General features: G+C 29.1%; 1 protein-coding gene across 2 annotated transcripts in view; it reads left to right on the top strand.

The window, feature by feature from the left end:
• The window catches only part of LOC107444653 (corticotropin-releasing hormone receptor 1), a 134,452-nt gene that overhangs the window by 72,710 nt on the left and 39,186 nt on the right, over nt 1–22,556 (top strand). For both annotated transcript variants that reach the window (XM_071177410.2, XM_016058864.4), the window contains 2 exons: nt 15,552–15,695; nt 21,945–22,036. In XM_071177410.2, the coding sequence (XP_071033511.2) occupies nt 15,552–15,695; nt 21,945–22,036 (236 nt within the window). The remainder of the gene's footprint in view (nt 1–15,551; nt 15,696–21,944; nt 22,037–22,556) is intronic.

The raw sequence follows: 22,556 nt of genomic DNA, 5'->3' as shown, positions 1-22,556 counted from the left end.
AACTACATTATTTTAACATCAAAAAAAATAAGTTATAAATGCCGAAAAAAAAAATTATATTAAACTCAATACTAACGATTCAATAACAATTCAAAATCATAAGTTATTGGTACGTTGAAAATTTTCATATTTTCAATTTTTAAGCTATTAAATACTATAATACAAATCATATGGATCCTGGTAAGGAAAAAAAATAGGTAATATTTTCTGGAGATTATATTACACTCTCCCCCACTCATGAAAAACATTAAGTTTTATGCACTTTCCAAATAAAATTTTTACCTTTATTTACTTTTTTTTAAATTTTTAATGAATTTAATGTTATAATTTAATTTGTATGAATCTCAGCAGGAAAAACTTAGTTTCCCTACTTTGTTCTTTAATTGAAATTAGTTTAAAAAATAACACTCCTCATTCTTTAAACTATGAATTCTTTGTTTTTAAATAAAGCTTTTACGCTGACTCTTACTTAAAATTTTAAGTAAATAAATATTAGAGCATAATTTATATGGATTTTAGTGAAGAAAAAAAACACATTCCCCTCCCACTTTAAAACCTTAAATTTTAAGTACTTTCCAAATAAAATTTCTATGAATAATTTTTCAATTATTCATCAATATAATGCTACAATTAAACTTATACTGAAAAAATAAAACTTGTATTTAATTTATATTTTAGCTTATAATGCGCAAAAATATTTTTTGGTTTATGCCTTAAACTTATGATTCCAGAGGTGAAGAGAGTATCATTTCCTTTTCAGAGAATATGAACAAGTTTTCCTTTCATTACAAGGATCTTTATGAGTTATTTTCCAACATTCATTTGCTTTTAAACCAAAAATAAAAGTGTTATTTATTAAGTAACTTTAAATTATATTTTTATGGAGAGAAGTGTTTCCTCCATGGGTGGAAACTTTTCGTTTTTCCACCGCTAAACCTTATATGAATATTTTCCTAAAGTTTGAAAACTGCATAATTTTTTCCATTCTTTATCATTTTCTTACTAATTTGAACATAACAATGTATTACCTTATGATATGCAAAAATCATTTTTTCAAAAAATGATAATTTTTTAACGACCCTAAAAATTATTTCATATTCCATTTATCACGTTAACCTGACTTAAGTATTTTTCAAGAAATAAAATTCCACTGTAAAATTCAGTATCATTTAAGAGCTAAAAATTAAATGTTTCGAAAAACAATTTTTTTTCAAACTTTTAAGGGAATTAGAACAATTGAATTTTTACATATAGAGAAAGAAGTCTATTTGTTCAAATTATAACAATACGTAATCTAAATTTTTCAAACCTCAAAATTTGTTTGAATGTTCCAAACGACCTTGAAACCTGGTTACCTGCTTTGAAATTCAAATTATTTCGATGCAAGTAATATGCATAATCCAAACGTTAAATCGCAACGTAAAATACGATAAACAAAATTTATGATGAAAAAAAGAAGAATAACAAGTTAAATTTCGCATATGTTAAGAGTTTGTTGCAAAGGAGGTAGCAACAAGTCTAAATTTAAGTTAATGACTACTTTTTCTGATGTTTAGTTACAAATTTTAATTTTTTTTAATGTCATTTATTTGTTATAAGTAATTGTTCTAGTTTAAAATTATTCTAACTTTGAGAAGCAAAAGAATCGTATGAAAATATGAAAAATTAATAGTTAAATTATGAAAAAACTTTTGAACACCAAGTGGTTTAGAAACTGCCCTGCCTTTTACACAACTTTTCGGGGGCTTTTTCGTATGAAAGTTTATGGCTAATGCAGTTTATGACTAATTTATTTCATTTTATAAGTGTCATTGAGCAGCCGACCCAATTTTTTGGTATACAACTGCAAATGTTCAACTCCGTAGCTTTATAATTTCAAACTCAATCCAAAAGACAAGGGAACTCCTGAATCAAGAATTGGAAAAATTGGAGGACTTTTGATTCAACTAACACACATTTGCGTAACAAGAAGAAGAAAACCACGAAAACTTCCCATGGTTAGCCTAATGGCAAAAGGAATCTAACCCATGATCCGTCTATCACTGAGGATATCTTATGTCAACACTGTAGTCGGTGCCAGCCGGATGCGGAATTCGTACTGACCATTTGTGACTATTCGAGAGAAAAAACTGTTTTGAAAATAATATCATTTTTATGGATATATTAAGATATATAACACAATTATTTTACACAAATATGTTTGCACATATTTTATTATGCTTTATGATATCACTTATCTAAATCAAAATTAGGTGTTGCAGTCTTAAAAAAGAAATCAGATTACATAGGGGAATATTTTTTTCTGCTGCAAGAGATTTTTTAACAGATGGTAACCTTTTATGTATAACATTATATATAACGTTTGAAAACTTGCACATTTCGACAAAAAATAAACTAGAAAGGTCATTTAAAAAATTCTGAAGTTTTAGGTGTAAAACTAATTTTACATTCAAAAATCCAGAACTCGGATTAAGCAAGATCAAGTATTTGTATAAATGCAGCAAAACATTTGTTCCCCTGAGTTATCTGTATTGAAATTGTGTGTAATCGCAGTCTGACAAACATCTAAAAAAATTTCTTAAAAAATACATTTTTCATAGTTATCTATACCTCGAAAGTTTAGTTAGGACAATATTTAGTTATTTATTTTTGTACCCCGAAAATGTTTCTTATCAAAGTTGTCTTAAACTTTCTCCAAGAAATAAGAGCAAAAATCATTGTATTGCTGCCATTTATACTTAGAGTGATCAATCACTAGAGAAACTTGAACAACTTGTAAGAGACAAATAAATAAAAAAAAGTAAAACAATGGATCAAAATGTCAAAGTAATTTTGGCAAATGAAAACAACCATAGTTAAATAATATATAATACCATAACTATTCAATAAAATTCTCTAATCTAAAATAATTATTAGGTTATCTGTTAATTTCTAAAATTTTTGAAGCAATAGAAAATTAATGACTTGCAAATTTTTGAGTTAAATTATTCTTAATTTAAAATATTAATTTAGAAAGTGAGGCAAAATTGCTGCATTTTCATTAAATAAGTTTCTTGTCAATAAGATTGGAATCTTGTAATCTGAATGAAATATTAATTTAAAAAGCGGAGCAATATTGCTGCATTTTCATTAAACCGCTTTCTTGTCGTTGAGAGTGAAATCTTGCAATCAGAATTTTGACTATCCTCTGCTAAAGCAGTCAAATCTCAACTGAAGCTTAGAACTTGTTAATAATACGTGTTATAAGCAAAATTTGTCGTTATTTTATAACAAAATAGAATCTATAGTTAATCGGAACTCCGATCACAGTGTAAAAAATTCCGAATCAAATGATGGCGTAATATATCGGCACTTCGGGTGCATCATCAGTTAAATCCATTTTTGCCGTAAAATATTATACCGTAATTTTTAGAGTAATATTTATTGAATTAGAGTGACTCGGAATTTTTCGGTAATTATTACTGACGAAATTACGGTTTATCCGATTTTTTGTTCCGTAACATGTTTCAGTAAAAATTTATTTTACGGTTAAAAGTAATGAAACCCTGAATGACAGTACTTTTTTCACTGTAAAATTTAACAAAGCACTAGAGGCTCAAAGGCTTGCTGGAACACTGCATGTAATGATAATTTATATTACAATTGTTTTTTGATGAATAAAAGCAGATGTTATTACCATATCATCTTCAAAAACTATTAGTAATTGAACAAAATTATGATATGTTTCTTACTAGCTAATACTTTTCATTGAAAACCGAAGTTCTGCGTCGTATGAAAATACAAGTTTCAGTCTTTCTTTTCTGATTGCTACATGCAAATCTGTAACGCTATTTTAATGCTAGATTTTACAATCAGTCCATTACAATTACAATCAATGTAATCAATTACAAGTCCTCCACGAAGGCAAAATTTATCCCAATACTTGTTCCAGGAGTTCCCCTGTCTTCTGAATTGGGTTCACAAGTACAAAGTTACGGAGTTCAACATTGGTATTCGTAAACACAAAATTGGGTCATTTGTTCAACGATGGCAAGAAAATCAATCAATTTCGGATCATTCCCTAACTAACTGGAGTACTCAAATTCCAACTAGAGCTCTTTTCCAATCATTAAAAGAAAAATTTCTATCCTTTTTGTAAAAAGTCGAAATTCTTGCTGCTCTCTAGAGTAAATAAGCTAAGAAGCATAAAACTTAAAAGGCGAAAGTATCCGAATAAAATAAAAACCTTAAAAACCTGTTTTTAAAGTGGACTAAAAAGGAAAGAAAGATTTTCCTTTTTGCTAAATTTAAAATGTAAAGCATCAATTGCATTATTTTTACATTTATTTTTAACGCCACCATATAGTATTCCCCATGTTTTTCGGAAAAAATTTACCCTACATTCTTGCTTAGATTTGATAAAAATAAATTTACTTTCTCATTTTTTTAATGTACTTAAAAAACTTATTTTTCAATTTGCTTATTAGAAGTCTATTGTTAATAAAATTCTTTGCATGAAGTATATCTTTGACAATGTTTCTTAAACTTCTTAGTGGAAACTTCTTTTCCCTCAAAAAAATTGCCTGTAGTTGTAAAAGTATCGTTTTATGTTCGTAAATATTCAGGAAATTTTTGATGCAATCTTTTTCTTTCTTTTTTTCTTGAACTTACATCAAATCGACGGATTTATACAAAATAAAGTCTCAATAAAGTGCAGTTACAAAGCTGATCATTCAACGTATATTTATGTAAAAATTTTGCTTGAAAGTTAAAATTGTGAAAAACGTGAAGAAAAGAGGAATTAAGCTCTTCGTTTCAAATCACATTGCTTTTTTTACTGAAGAATTTTTTACTCTGCTTACCACTCAAGTTTCTGGTAACCTTAATAAGCCAAGAAATCAATTAATAAGCGTATCAAAGAATCAGCAAAACAATAAGATAGAAAATCTATGAATTCGCCGAAACATGGATTGATAAATATATAATGGATGGATTAATAGATGGATGAATAAATAAATTTATCAACGTAATAAGAAGCCAGTAAAAAACCAGAGAGCCAATGAATAAGCACACCAATAAATAAGTGAACATATGAATCAATAAAAAATTGTTTTATTATATAGACGAAACAAACAACTGCTGTTTTTTTTTCTTTCATAAATTTGTTCATTCTCCGCGTTGTGAATCGCTGATTCGCTAGCACATTGCTTCCCTAATTAATTGATTCCCCGTTTCTGTGCTTTTTTATTGAATTTTATTCTTAATTTTCTCATTCACTGATACACGAATTTATTGAACTGCATTTTTTTTTTACAGCAATCATGTTTTTGTCCAGTTGTAAACATCATAAATGCGAATTTATTATTAAGCACACTAGATTTTTCACTATTGCTTTTTCCTTTTTTTTAAATTTTTAATAAACAGTGTTATGCTATTAAAAATTTATTTAACATTAAAAAAATCCTTTATCCATAGGCAAATGAATAAAACACAAAATTATGGATAAAAAATTTTTCCTATATGAAGCAGTCGTTGGGGCTCATAAGATAGAGCTCTCGCCTCCCAATGAGGTTGCCCGGGTTCGAATCCCAGTGATTTCAAATCTATACAAATTTTGCCCCGGGATCTCTCCGACCACAATTCTGACGTAAAATATCCTCAGTAGAAAAAGGATCATGGGTTGGAGTCCCTTTACGTCAGGCTAACCGTGGGAGATAAATGTGATTTCCTTCTCCTTTTAGCACAAATGCGGGTTAGTTCCTTCAAAAAGTTCTCCATAAGGTCAAATTTCTCTCAATACTTGATACAGCAGTTCCCTTGTTTTCTAAATTAGGTTCGAAATTGTAAGACTACGGAGTTGAAAATTGGTGGTCGTAAACTGAATAAATTGAGTCGAATGTTCAGCGATGGTTATAAAATAAAATAATATATTGCACAGTACTTAAATAACAGTGAAAGTTTTGATTTTTGTATTATATCTGATTAACATAATAAGAAATATTCAATTATTTTAAAATAAATAGAATATTTCCACAATAATTTTAAGTTATCTTTACTAGATTATCATGTGAATTTCATAAATTTTGCGAATGATTTGAATTTTATTGAAATCTTTTCAGTTGAGACAAATAAATCTTGGTACATCCAAATATTTCTTTAGCGTTCAGTTTATTTCTTACAGGGTATATTGACTCGCAATTTCATATTTATATTCCGTAGAAAAAAAGGATTTTTTTGTTATGATTTTTATTACTAAACACAAGTGCATTATTGGTAAGAGGGGGAAAAGTTGTAATAGGATCATATGATAAAAAAAAATCTAAAACCCAATTTCTAGTGCAAACATCATTGCGTTGTAAGGAAGCTTTTTATATCTCGAAAATTAAGCTTCCGGAATTTGTGCTAGAATAACACCTAAAAGAAAATTATAGCTGATCTCGGAGAATAAGATATAATCTTTTTCCAATTTTTTCCTGATATTTAAGATAATCAGATTACTTTCTTAAGCTTATTTATGTACCATAAGAAATGGAAATATATCAAGCAAATATTCGTATGTATTAGGATTTTTTATGCATATTGTATAAAAAAAAATCTGAAAAAAGATTATCTATAAAAATCAAGTTATACTTAAAAAAATTCCCTTCCCGCTATTATGAATGGTATTAAAATGAGTAGTACAGTAAAATGATTGGTATTAAATTGTTTTAATTCGTTAAATTTTTTTGGCCGGTATTATTTTTATATGGAATTTTTATGGTTTCTGTCAAAAAAAATTTATTTATTTTAACTTAAATTGAAATAGATAGATTTTTCTATTCATAAATAATTGAATTCGTTTCCTAGGGAATTGTTTCTATTTTATTTTTCTTGCATAAAAATAATGAAAGCAATTTCCAAGTCACACATTAAAAAAAAAAAAAAAAAAAAAATCTGCATAACAACTTCGACTTATTTTACTTACGAAATACAAAACTGAAATGTATTAATTAGTGCGAAACTCGTGGTTAAAAATTATGTTAACAGAAAAGCAGCATAGCAATGCTATCGAAAAACAAAATTCTTAAACTAAAATAAAAATTTTAGGTTAGTTCAACTAAATTAAAATAGTTATTTTTCAAATTGAATGCTTCATGCCAAAAAACAAAGGTCTCATTTACATACGGAAAAAAAAATTCTGGTAAAATTACGGTACTGTATGGTAATGACATTTCTGGTAAGGATACCATAATTCTGGTAATAGAAACCAAAATATACATTATTTAAGCCATTTATTGGTGATTTTTCTTTTCACATGGTATCGGTTTATTATAGTTCTTTAATAAGAACTAAATAAACCATTAATAAATTATGGTAATAAAAACCAAAATTATAGTTTATATTATTGCATATTTAGTAAAAAATACAGAACTGAAAAGTAAATTTAACCGAATAAGTTTTTTTGAGCCATACTCTAAGCTATCTTGATAAAATTACCAAATTTCAAAACATTTACCGAATTTAATGCATATTTTAAAACAATATTTTATTGTAAACTTTACCAAAATCGTTACCAAAGCGCTTCGGTAAAAATAACCACCCTGCAACTTTTGTTTTGTTCTCTTTAGTAAATTATACAAAAAAAGTACCCAAGTACCCATTTGTATTGCTGACATACTCTAGTGGCGCAAAGAGAAAACACAAGAGATGTAAGGTTCTAGACAGGACGAGGTATAGATAGTAAATTATGTAAACGTAATAGTAACATCGTGATAATAGAACAAAATTATATAAGTAATTTCATTATAATCATAGATGCCAACCCGGAAGTTATCCTCCTAACAATATTTAAAGTACAAATAACAAATAAAGTATGTATACCTCAACTGTCATTCGTATGCAAAAATAACAAATACATACTTAGGTAATTAAGCTGTTTAATTTTGCCAGCACTTCAAGACTTTACTCGACGATTATTGTCATTTAAATGCGTTAAATTGTCTATGCCGACCGGCCTGTGTAGGGGGCAGGGAATTGTCCTTGCATCAGAAAGGTCCTGGGCTCGAATCCCGGACGTTTCTTTTTCTCTCTGTGTGCTCTATGCCCTTTCTCCTTTGTGTGTGAATGTGACCCGCCCTATTAACGGGTTGTGGCTGTGTGAATGGCGTGGCAGAAGTCGAATTCCTGGTCACAGATGGCGCCACTGAAAAACAGCAACAATCGCACCCCGACTGCCTAAACAGGCATACGACAAAAAAAAATTGTCTATGCATACTTACACTTAAAACTATTATCACTTATTATAAACTCATTAAATCAAAAATAAATTGTAAAACATAAAGTTGTTACGACTATAAATATTCAGAAAGAGTTCCATGTTCCAGCGAAAAAATTTCATCTCTGTGCACAATGGTTTACGGTAAAAATTACTGCACTTTTAAGTTATCATAAAAACGGAAAAATTGTTAAATTTCATCATATTCTAGTGCACTGTAAAAAAATTCTGAATAAAATTACGTCACTCAAGACGCCGGTACTTTTTACCATAATATCCCCTTTTTCCGGAATATGTTACGGAACAAAAAAAATCTGATATACCGTAATTTTCGTAGTAATAATTGCTTTAAAATCACTGAATCTCACTAATTTGATAAATATTACTGTAAAAAATACTATAAAACACTTTATGTTAAATTTTATTTTACTAAATAACATTTTATTTTACTCTAAATAAAGAACTTTTCGGTTTTTTCTCAGCACTGTAATAACACCGCCAATTTCTACAGCATTACGTAATTTTTTTTTAAAACAAATATAAAGCTAACCGCATTAAAATACACAGCTTTGCACTTCAATCAAAAAAGAAAAAATATTTATTCTAGTATAAAGCTTTTGTATTTATTTAACGAAAAGTACTAGTTTAGGTACTAGTACTAGTTTAGGTTTTAATGAAAATATTAAACAGAAACTAGCAATCTTGAATTGGTATTTTCACAAATGTTGGTTTTTAGTTCCCTGTAACCAAGCTCTGTTCTTTTGCTATTTCAATGGATGTTATGCATTAGTAATAGTATTTCCAGCAGTTTCAGGATGAAATAGTTTTTCTCATATTTTAAATATAGATCATTAAAAGTTTTCAGGAGAGTGAAACTCTTTTGAAACTTTTGTCTTGCGTATTTGAACGAACGTAATTGAAAAAGTTTGTATTGGTTTAGTGGAACTTTGATGGAATTTAGAACTATTTTTAATTGAACATTATTTACTTTTCTTATTATCTCTCATTCCTATTTGCTGTTTTTTTTTTACTGTTTAACTTATAAATTATTTTTTTTTCTTCTGAGAAACTCATCAAAACAATTCTGCACGCATTCATTAACGAGATTATCTTTAAAAAAATATTTTATTTCATTCTTATTTTGCTGTTTTCTTTTTTTTTTTTTTTTTTTTAAGAAGGAGGGAGAAAAGAATCTTCATATGGTTGCAGTACCTTACTTGTGGATGAATATTTCATAGAAATCGTAACAGTTTGTTAAGAATTCAAATAATTTAACACTTGAAATAAGTAATTTAGAAAAATTCAGCCTGGAATAATAACCAAGAATAATAACTAACAAATCAGAATCTCCACCCCTATTCTTCGTTTCAAACTGAACTAAACTATTTAAGATGAACAAAGAATCTTAACATAAACTTATTAGGCTGGGTGGCGCAGTTGGTTTGTCGTCGGCCTTCTGAGCTCAAGTCTGCGGGTTCGATCCCCGGCCCAGACTCCGGATTTTCGGGATGCAGAAAATCCTCAGCGGCCATGTCATATGATTATGCGGCATGTAAAAGATCCCTGGAGTGCCTTATTGGCTCTTGGCATTTCCGGCAAAATTAAATTCCTAGTGCACTTTAGCGTCCAAATAGAGTCTCGGTGCTGCCATCTAGTGTAGCAGAAATTTGACGTCCAAATTAACATGACCAACGGTATCTCACCCATTGTGGTGGTCCTGAAAGAGTGGATACCACCTCTGGAGAACGCACTAGGTCTGCTCATCGGCAAGACCGATGGTGCAGCTCATTGGAAATAAAAAACTTATTAGACTTCATACTTGGAAATAAAAGCAGTATTTTCTTTAATGGGAATAGCGTTAGTTAAATATATCAATAGGACAATAAAGATACACCATATTGGTTACTTAAACAAAACTATTTTCTAAGGGAAGAAAAAACGTTTTCCCCTACCAAAACAAAAGTGATACCACTTCCAATCCATATTCGTAAGACCTTCAATAGTTTGCTCCCTCCCATCATGGCTTACCAGTTACTTCTACTAAGAAATATTTCCAGGAGAACATTTGAGGAAGCAAGCTGTCAAAACTCACTAGCAAACTGAGATAATTCATGCAGCAGGGTGTCAAAGTGGATAGTACATAGATGTCAAGATAATTATAGTCTTCAAATAGTTAAAGTTTGAATGAACTATATTTTTCTAAAGAATATTCATTAGTTTACAGTATTTAGATTCGCATTTTCCTTCCATTCTCAAACTTTTTCTTTAGAACCTTTAGAGAGGAGCAATTTTCTTCCTTTTCAATACCGCAAGAATACACGTCGTCACAATTCTGTACTGTCATTGAGTATTCAAAGGGGCCACCCTCTCCCTTTAAGGAAATTTCAATCCTTGAAGGTGTTTAATTCTTAATTTCAATCCGTCCTTAAATTCAACAAAAAAGTAACTATTTCTTTCGACGTTTTGGTTACAAATACTTGTACACCCCCCTTAAAAAAACATTTCAAACATTTAGTAAAACATATAAAACTGAAATGTGAATTTACCCGAATGAATGTCTTTTCATGCCATGCTGTAAGAAATGATGATTAAATTATCAAATTTTTCCACATTTACTGAATTTTATCCCATATTATAGCACTATATTTTATGGTTATTTAATCATATCCTACCTGTTTCGGTTGAAATTTAAGCTTTTTGGAGTTCCCATAGAGTCAAAAATACGGTGAATTCAGCCATGTTCTGGTAGTTTTAACATACTTTTTTTTTCAGTGTGCCTTCTTTTAGAGGAAATTTGTTTGAATGTTAATTAAGACACGATCAAGTTGGCGATTTTCAAATATGATAAGATAAATTTAAACTGAATTTAAAATTAATACGATTTTAACTCAAAGAATTTAATAACGGCGATTAGGAGGGTCTGCTGGGAATTACAATAAAACAATGGAGATGCAGGTGCCAAATAAAGAAATCGGTCCTATGATAAGAACTTATATTCAGTGCTATACTATAATAGGAAACGTATATTCAATACTTCCAATTAAATACTTAGTAACTTTTGAAAAATCTGAGTAGTTCACCCAAAAGATTTTTTTTTTTTTTGCTTTTTTGAAGCTTAAAGAATATTTTTAGATTTTTGACTTTTCAAAATTTATTATAAAGCTTTATTACTGCAATAAAAAATGTTGAGAAAAAACTTATTTCAACTCAAAACTAATGTATAAAACTTGTTCTAAGCTCCATTGACTAAAAACTGTTCTTTATATATTAAATATTAAAATCCTTTTATCTTCCAAAAATAAATGGAATATTTCTTTTCAGAAAAACTATATAAAAGAGAGTATTTTTATTATTCATGATTAACATAGTTTATTCTTTTAACTATTTGAAGAATATTAAAATAGTTTTTAACATAATATTCACATAAAATCTTCAGTCTGAATCTGATGTAAAGGAAATAAGTTAAATTTGTCTTTTGCAAAAAGCTAAATATGCTCTGTTTGCGTAAAAAACAATATTATTTTTTTAAAAAAAACTTTAATTTTTCTAGAATGCAGTTCTTTCGCTCTAAAAACTACTTTTTTCAAACATTGAAATACTTTGTATAACCATTTCAATAAATGTCTATTATTATCCCAAGTTTTTTCAATTTAAAAAGTAGCAAAAAGTTAAGGGTTTAACTTATTTATAATTTGTTTAACCATTTATGAAAAGATATTTCAATGAAAAACTGACAAAAAAAACTTTTAAAAAACTGATTCTTAATAATTAGAAAATTTTCATACAATTTAATCAAAGCAGTAAGTTTTATAAACTATTTAAATATATATCCATTTTTAAAATAAAACAAGCAAAATGATGAGGCTTAAATTAGGAATGGTACATAAAATATGAAACGTTTCTGATCAAAATAAAAATGTCCATTTTTTTGTTTATTATCATTTGTTTTTATTATTGCGTATTTTTTATACATTGCACACTATTTATTTATTATTTCAATTATTATTTATCTTTCATTTATAATTAATTTTCATCACATATCAAAAGGCCGGGATAGCCTGGTCGGTAGGGCCCATGTCCGAGAGTTCGTGGTTTCGAACCCCGCCGGCCGAAGATGCCCCTTGTAGTAAATAGTGACTGATGCACGTTAAATCTGTCGAGTCGCAAAGTCCTATATGTTCCCATAACAAATCAAAACCTGTGGGGGTACTGGATTGGAGATCGATAGTTCTGGTCAAAATTACGATCTGTAGATGAATGAATGGATGTATGAATGAGTTCGCTCTATGAACGGCTGAGACGAATGGGTGTGGCTGAAGTTGAATTCTTCGCCATAGACGATACTACTGCGAAAACAAGAACAATCGCACCCATATGCCTAAAAAGGCATACGCAACAACATCACATATCAAGTTCGAAGGGGGAATAATGTCCATGGAAGCTGATTCTCACAAAAAAATGGATTTCAAAGCAGATATGAAGCATTTTACACCAACTTGGCTTGTTTTCTGAGTAATAACTCTCGTCGAAAACCGATTTCCCTTTTATTGATTTGTCAAAACTGAGTAATCATAAAAATGCAAAAGACAGCGATTGTAATGTTTTATTTTTGTAAAAATAATGATGATCCGCTCTCAACCATTATTCTTCATTTTATTTGTCACATTTTCAAATTATTGATTCTTCTCCATAATCACGACGATAGTTCATCATTTATAAATTTAAATTGACTCCCTCATGGCCTATTCTTTTTTAAACACTCTCACTTTTGACGATTCAACGATCCTTGAGTTGCACTTTGTTAACTTAGAAAATCATTTCGTCACAAATCACGTGATTTGTGACGAAATACGAACTGTCAAATTTATGACAAAAATGTTTTTCAAACTCAAAACCTAATCATAGTGCATTGTAGGGGATTGTTAATTCTAGTGACAAAACTAAAATGAAAACTAAACAATCGAAAACAAAGTGACGAAACAGGTATCCCGAACTGTATAGTGGTCAAGGAGTTAGGAGTTACCAGGAAGATCAAGGATTCGATGCCCGCTTCGGACATAGGTGTAATTTATTTCTATTTACCCTCTGTTCTTCTAGTGTTACATTGATCCACCTACATGGTGCCGATGATAAAGTGATTATTAGAAAAGCTAGATACATTAGGCACTGCAAGGTTTTTATTTATATGAAAATAAAATGACGGAATATTTCTTTACTTTTGACGAAATTCGTTTTCCTGAAGAAATGATGATAGTTATTTCGTCATTTTGACGAAATGTTCACTCGGGGCACATACCAGAACACGAGAAAAGTTTCGTGAAATTTGAGTATCCATTTTTACAGTAAAAGGATCCATCGTTTTCTAAAATTACTGAAACTAAGTCTTCCCTCTTCATTATATCTTACAGACAATATGTTTTGCTTCTAATGGACCTTTCAAGAAAGTTTGAATTTTTTTTCTTGAGGGTAATAGAACAGAAGATCAAGGAAGAAGATGGTTTATGTTCATGAAAGCTAATTCTGAGAATAAACGGATTTCAAGGTTTGAGTATTTGTAACGATTTTCCACGTTGTTGATTTCTGAAAATGAAACAAATGGTGATTAAATCAGCATTTTTTGAAAAATGGATGTAAATCGTTCTCCTCTCTTGATCATCAAAGGAAATAAAAGGATAAAGTTAATGAATTTTTGATTTTACCTTCAAAATCTTATCACAAAAATATTTATTAAAAAGTGCTTCTCACAAATAAAAAAAATATTCATCAAATAACAATATTTCCTGTTTATTTAAAACCTATTTATTTAAAAATAATATTTCCTGTAGTATACTATTATTTATTCTGTTTATTTTGGCAATACTTTTATTTATTCGTTCGGGCTTTATCATTAAAATAAAAAAAAACTTTCTTTTTCATTCTATTTAAGACTACATGTGTTCCGTGATCTAATTAAATAAGCATAATATTGTGTCCATTAGGGTATTTAATAACTCATTGGCATCCAAATAATTTATTAAATACGCTCATGAGTTTTATGATGCTTCTAAAAGCCTCAAAAACCCGTAAGCGAAAAGGAATATCAATACGCAAATTCATTTAAATAAAGTACAGAATTCAAAAAGCAGAGAAAGACTAAAATAGTTTGTAAATTCCTTGTTTTGTTCATATATTTATTGTTTAATGTGTAACCATAAATATTATGATTATTTCAGTTTGATAGTGGAAAATACCACATTAAGTTTTCCCCTGTAATTTTGATATCAAGGCAAGCTTCCTGACTAATCCCGACTCCCTTAATAAATTCTCTTCAAAAAAATTTTTGTATTTACCTTAGTTATTATTTATATAAGGGTGCAAAAAATTAAATTATTTTAACTTAAAAAAAACAATTCCTAATTCTTTAGACTGGTATACAGAAGACTTATATAAGTACAAATAAAAGTATTGGCTCAATCTAATGACTAATCGCTTTTTGAATTGTTCGAGAGAAAAATAACACAATTTTCAAGTAGGCAACAGGGTATTTCTGGGTATTGCGGGCTTTAAAAGAGAAAATCCTAGAAATTTGTTAAGTACCTATCTAGAAACAGTATTGAAGAACAGTTTGACATACATACATTTCATTTCGACAAAATGTGACTGACCCCTTTATTGCCCCGAGTCCTTTAAATAAGAAATATTGTGTTAAAAAAAGATTATTGATATATATAAATATTTTTTAACTAATATACTAAAATAATTTGTGAAATAACTGTAGAAAATGCTAAAGTGGAAGTTTATTTATCTACAGGAAGCATATAAAATATGTACCGGAAAAACCAGCAACGATTTGAAAAACATGAATAAACTGATTAAATTAAAATACGTAAGAAAAGTATTTGTTATTTTTTTTTCGTTTTTCATTTTAATATTTAGAAAAGTGAATTCTCAGTATTTACTTTTAAAATCTGTCAAAAATATTTGAAACATTATTTCAATAATAATTATTTTATTTTTTTGACGTATTTTTTCTTTTTTTCATTGAAGTAGGTTATAACGTTTTTTCTGAATTAAAAGATACAATTATAAACAAGAAATATGCTTTTGCTGAAAGATAAAAAAAAAAAACTATCAAATTATTCCATATTTTGTTTCAAAATTAGAACTAAAGTATCTTAATCGAGAAATAGGATTCATAATTTAAATTGCAATAATTTTTTCTCATTTTCCGATACTTTTGCTCGAAGAAATTCACCTTCCCGCGTTAATTGGAAAAACTTATTCTTAGCAATTTGTTTTCTTCTTAACATTTCAATTAACTATTTTTATTTTATTTCAGGAGATGTTTATTGTGAGCCAGTATGGGACTCAGTTTTGTGCTGGCCTTCCATCCCAGCAGGTCAAACGGCGTGGAAATCCTGCCTGCAAGTACTTAAGTACGGAGATGCAGTCGCAGATGTAAAAAACTTAGTTATTCCACCAGGTAATTACCAACAATTCATAACATATTTTCAAAACTAATGTTGTAAATTGGCTTTATTGCTTTATGTCTTAAAAAATATATTTAAGACTTCCGAGCTCATTTTTTAAACTTAAAATAAGCATATTTACTTTTATATTTTAACAGTTATTCGTTTAAAAAATAATATTTTTAGGCTGATAGCTTATGCAATATCTCATTCAATAATAATTTGCTATTTTTATTTATGTAATAATAAACGTTTGAAATTATAACATTTTTAAATAAGCAACTATTAATGAGTTAATTTGTAGAAGCATTTCCGCAAACATATCCGTGGTACTTAACTTGATTTTGACTTGTCTGAAAATGTAAACTTGATCATATAAGAAATGCAAATTTTATTTTCTCTTGTTCCAATGATTTAACTGAAATACCATACAATATAAACTGCTAAAAAGAATTTGTATTTCAAGAATATTTTTTCATATTAATTTTATAACAAAACTTTTCAATGTAGCCCTTAGTTATAGAAGTTATTGACTTATACTATAAAAAATATTTAATAGGTGAATTTTTTCCCTCCTTCTATATTGTTTGAAATTTCTCGAAACAAATGGTTAAATAACAATTAATTTAATTGTTATTTTACCATATTCAAACAAAACAGTCAAATGACCATAAATAAGATTGTATTTAAACTGTTAACTGTGAGAAAAACCGTTTATTAACTGCTTTCACCTAATACGGTTAAACAACCAAAATTTGATCTCACCAACGACGATCATCTATTGAAACCACGTAGTTCCTTGCAGATGGGTACATATTACAGACGAAAGAACTAATCTGTCAATCTCATGACCGGCAAAAAAGGGCGCAATTCCCAGTGTTGACTCCACAATATTTCCGTTGACGCAATTATATTAATATCATGAGTCGGAGATACTCTCTTCAACGCATGAAGAGTTTCCAGCTTCCTGTACTCGCCAATTTGTGACCCTGTGCTATTAGAAGACGATACTTAACACATAGATGGTAGCACCATAAAACTACCAAACTATCTCCTATGTCCAGTTAAATTTTTTTTTTACGGTTTTAAAACCATGCTACTTGTAATGGTTAAAAAACGGCCTAGTTTTGTATTTATGGTTTATTAACTATATCAGTTGTAAACGGTTTCAAAGACGTGAAGGTAAAAATTGTGTTTTACAATTAACTTTAAGATTAATTGTGTGGACAAACTGATACTGGTTATTTTACCATAATTTTAGTATAAAAATTCGAACATTATAATTAAATGCTGGAAGTAATGGCCTATTGTTTCTTTAGTTGGATAAGACTATTGATGTGCATAATGACTATTAATGTGCAGATAAGACTATTCAAGTACATATTGTTTTTTTCTAGAAAATAAGATTGCATATTAATCATTTTTTCTTGCTATGAATGTTTCAAACGAAAGTCTACTTAGTCTGTGCAGGTAAATATAAATAAGAGCTCATACATTTGAGTTTTAAACTCTAGGGGTATCTGCTATCAGAGTTTACTTTTGATTTCAGAGTTATTTTAAATTCCTAATAACTTGAAAGCTACTTCATATTCAACTCAGGAAGCTAAAATGCTTTAAAAAGAAGTTTAGTTTTAAAATACTTCCATACTAACTTGAGAAGTTACAGGTTACGTTAGGTTACAAAAAAAACTACTAGTAGATGCCTTAGCTGGTACAAAATAAACGAATAAAATCAAAATCTTCTTTTTTTGTAAATGCTTAAGAGTTTGAATAGTCTGACGCACACAAACATAGATAAGTAGTTCTTAGTTAATTTAAGTAATCTTAGTTAATAACTAATTTTGTTGAACAGATATCGATCTTTTGGAGTCAATATTCGTAGATATAACCAAAGTGCTCTATTTCTCAAAATAATTTTTGTTTAGTTTTATTAAAGCACACAGTCGAATATGTTTATACCAAAAAATATAGGAAATTTTAAAAAAATAAACAGTGGTGGCATATATTATTATTCTATAGAGAATGGAAGCATTTAAAAAAAAGATAAATAGTAAAGCTTATCTTTCCATTTATAGTGTCGATACCCCAAGCGCTTAAACCCAAATGTACGAGCTCTTATTTGCTGTATAAAAAATTGCTTTTTAATTAATTACGCTTAGAATGGATGTAATTTCATCTTATCAGCAAGAAGGTTAATGTATTTTTGATGACAAAGTGTTGCATAGGTATCCACATATAATTGAGATAATGGATTATTAATGCTCATGGAAAAACAGAAAAACTATTTTATGATTAAAAAATATTAAATAAAAACATGATTTCATTTGTCATTTTCTTGCTTCGTTTCTTATCAAAATGAAAGTCATTGTTTAAATTACTTTTCTATCAATAGGCGCATTGTTTACACATCTTTTTTTTTAATTATTGCACTCTCGTGTCTAATCAAATCGGTATTGTTGAAAATAACAAATGGTTTTTTTAAGAGTTAGTGTCGATTCATGACAATGGCATTCAGAATAATTATTATTATTGATCCGTGACAGAGAAAATAAAAATCTTGATCAAAAATACATTTACTCCTGGTTCTAAGAAGAAGAAAATGATAAAATCTACTGAAACTGTGTAATTATAAATCGTGTTATGTGAGAATTTCTCAAAAAGTTTCAGGATATATTTTTTAAGAAATTTTAATCCTAACTCTTTCCTTTTTTTCTTGAAGTCTTCACTTAAAAACATTTTAGAATTTTTTCTTCCCATTTGAAACCTTTTACACACAGACCTTATTAGATCTCGTAAGATCACATTAATACAAACAGAGAAATATTTTCTTCAGATAGCACTGTAATGCTTAGAAATCTTGTAAGATCACATTAATAATAGAAATAATAAACTTCTTTGGATTGAATATGAGATACGTCATTATCATATCCACCTTATTTTACAGTTTAAAAAAATTTAAGAAAATATTGGAAGCATTCTAATTTATTGAAAGAAATCAAATTTAATTCTTGTAAGAAAAAGCTATATTTGAATGAAAACTAAATACTTTTATTTTTCGTTTTGTAGGGCAATTAAAGTAATAAAAATTTAATTAAATATTTTTGTAAATCCGATGGATTTAAAATCCCTTTCTTTGACATTTCAAAAATATATTTGATACACATCGCGTTTCTCTTGATATTTCATACAATCATTAATTGTATATAAGAAATTCAAAATTTTTACAGTTATATACTTAGTTCTATTTATCATTAAAATGTTAGGTAAAATTACTTTTATTGAATTTGAATAATGGCATATTTGAAAAAACTCCAACTTTTCGATTGGAAAACAATACTGTGAAAATTACATGCTTATTTACTATATAAATGGTATTATTTCTTAAACATCATGAAAATTTAAAAAAGAAGCAGTCAAAGAACATTTAAACCTGTAAATAACTACATAAGCTTAAAGAATGACTGCAGTACAAACTATGTAACTGAGTCAATTTATAGTTGAAAACTATATCTCACAAATTGAAGAAATATATTTCAAAATATTATACAATAGTAGAAATACATAATAAAAATGCATGTTCATCAATGAAAGTGCTTGTACAAAATAAAAATATTAAGTATGTATTACACCATATTTAAATACTTTTTTGTTAAACTATTTTCCAAGACTTGTTATCAGATTTTATAAGACTATCAGATTGTGTGACAGAATTGTAGAGCGATTATTGGGCTCGTTTGCTAAATAGGCTTCCAATTTTTTTTTCTTATAGCGTCTGAGTACTCAATTATTCGCTAGCATTTTGTATTATATTTCCAAATTAATTGAGTGAATCAATATGTTGCGTTAAGTAAAATGCTTGTGACGAAACTCATATATCACAATTTGATGAAAATGTTCACTCAGAGAATTTATCAGAAAACGGCTTCGTAAATAAGGAAGAAAAATTTGTAAGTTCTGAGTTCAATTTTTTTACAATACTATAAATAACTGTTTTACTTGAAAGATACACAGCTCAAAACGATTAAAGAATATTGTGAATCCTGTTTAAATAACGGAATGAGCAATTTCTTGTTTTTTTTTCCCTCTTTTTTTTTCTTCTTTTTTTTAGAATAGAATGGACAAAGATAGTTTCTTCAAAAAAAAATTTATTTTCAAACTTCGCAGTATGGAAATTTTGAGTTTGACGTCGTAGACGACGCCTTATAGCAGCAGCGAATTTGATTTGGCTTTCAACTTAATGTAAGACAAAGCGGAAAAGAATGATCGACATTCAGTATGTGCTTTGTTTCGATTAGTGCCATGTCTCAACGAAGTCATTTAACTGAATCAGAAGTTTGGAGAATCGTTAGCCGATTAGAGGGTGGCCAAGCACAAGCCGAAGTAGCAGAAGCCATTGGAGTTTCACGAAGTGTGATTTTTATGATCTGGAACATTTTTTGGCGACTGGAAATGAAGGCCAAAGATCAGGGCAAGAGTATCTACGTACAACAACGCCCAATTAAGACCATTATTTAACGCCATAGCTCGGAGACGCAGAAATATGAATGCCACTCTTCTTCAACAACACCTTCGTTTGGCTACTGGCACCACAGTTTCGACACAAACTGGCCGAGACCGCATTTACGCTGTAGGTCTGTATGCTCGGCGACCAAATGTGTTTGTCACATTAACAGCAAAGCACCGTCGCGCCTCAGGGTGTGGGCAATAGCCCAATAGAACTGGAGGAGAAATGGATTAAGCAATATTCTTTTCTCTGACGAGTTACTTTGATAAAAGGCGTATTTTCATCAGGAGGGAACGTGTCACTAGAAACAATCCTGTGATCGTGAACGAAAGTGTAAGATATGGCGGTGGAGACGGATGTTTTATGCTGTCATCTCCACTGATGAGCTTATCAATCATTCAGAATAGTGATCTGACCGGTCGCCTATATAGGGATGAGATCCTGAGACCTATTGTTGCTATTTCTGGACGACAACTGCAGGCCAAATAGTGCTAACTTGGTAAATGATTTCCTTTTTGTGGAAGGAATCATACGAATGGTTTGGCCAACGTGTTCTCTGGACATGAACCCAATCAAACATGTTTGGGCATTCTATTTCGACGAATTGCTGGACGCCTACCACCCCGACTAACTCTCCAGGAACTGAAGAGAGCTGTCTGAAGGAATAGAACCGAATACTCCAGCCCCTCATTAATAACCTCATTGACTCGATGCCTCAAAAGTGTTAAAAGTTGCTGTCCGTCCGGGGAAACCATAAGCCCCTACTAAAAATGATTTTCGTTCAAGGAAACGCCTTTTTTTACCACGTTTATATCAACTTGCCTTCGTGTATGTCTGTTCGGGTGGATTTTTTTAATAGATTTTAAACTAACTTCCCGACTAGCTACAGACTTCAAATTTGGCACATAGTTCAGAATTGGATGACAATGCATGAAAATGAAGAGAAGAAAGACATGCAAAGTAAAATAAAATTACAATTAAAGAAAAATTAATATTTTTGATATTGTCTATTGTTGTCGATTCGATTATTTCAAATTAGTGACACATGTCAGTTGAAAAGTTTTGTGTACAGTGAGTGAAAAAATTGAGATTTTGGAAGTGAGTACAAAAAAAAAAATTTTTTTTTTAAAACCACGTTTTTGTAGTGGAGAATAATAATTAAAAAACAAAAATTTGAAAAACGAAAAGCGTGGGGTGCAAATACATAACAGTATATATACACATGCATATACACATTTTCTTACTCATACACATGCACAACCACTTACACATCCACAGTCAGATACAATTACAGATATACATACACATATTCTCATGAACACACATACTGTTACTGTTATGTATTTCATGCGCCCCAGGTGTTTCGTTTTTCAAATTTTTGTTTTTTAATTATTATTCTCCAGTACAAAAACGTGGTTTTTAAAAATACTATTTTTACTTTGATTTTTTTTTATTATTTTTTTTAGCTGTGTTCTTTTGCTTTTGTACTCAAATGCTCAATAAAACGTTTTTTTTTCTTCTGCGAAACAAATGTCATTTTTATCTCATATCGCGTACTATGTCTGTCGATAATGTATCAATCATTCAAACAATTCTCCAGGTACAAGATCAACCCACAACCTCAGTATCCTTTAATTGTTTTGAGCAGTGTTTTTAGTAAAAAAATGCGAAAATTTATTTCAGATTTTTGAAAATTTATTCAAACCAACAAATATTATTATATTATTATTTCTCTTAAATTTGAATGTTTTACTTATAGAAGCCAAAGCTTATCGAATTTGTGATAAAAATGGAAACTGGCTTTGGGGAAATTGGACTAATTACAACGAATGTCTCAATTTCACTACAACGGTAAGTGCCATCAGTGTTTGTGCTTAAATAAAAATAATGCTGACATTATAAAAAAAAAATTTCTTAGAAATTACACTAAAGGCTAAGATAAATCTTCTAGAGAAACAAAAGTTTTAATTGACTAACATTGTAGAAAACTTTGTAGTTTACTCTTTGATTTTATCGTTTGTAGTCAAATTTAATAATAAATGGAAATAATAAAACATTATAAATTTTTTTTAAATTTGAATTACTTCTGGTTACAATAATTTAACAAAGGTATATGAGAAAAAATTCCTCCTTTCTTAACTATTTTTCCTAATATCGCCAAACTGGAAAGCTGCGTTCTGAAACCGAATTCCGCAAAAAAGATAGCATAGCAGAATCATTCACACCGTGTGCAAAAAATTCTCGTATGTGAATTCGGAGATGCGAATGAGAAATTGATTGATAAAATATATTTACCCAGGAAAAAAATCAACCAGGTTTGCATTAGGTGATTTTTTAATACTATTTCCTGAAATTTCATTTAGTTTCATTT

Source organism: Parasteatoda tepidariorum, chromosome 2, assembly GCF_982258835.1.
Source record: "Parasteatoda tepidariorum strain Cologne lab strain chromosome 2, Ptep-v5.0, whole genome shotgun sequence".
Classification (NCBI taxonomy): Eukaryota; Metazoa; Arthropoda; class Arachnida; order Araneae; family Theridiidae; genus Parasteatoda; species Parasteatoda tepidariorum.
This window is presented reverse-complemented; position numbering and strand designations above follow the sequence as displayed.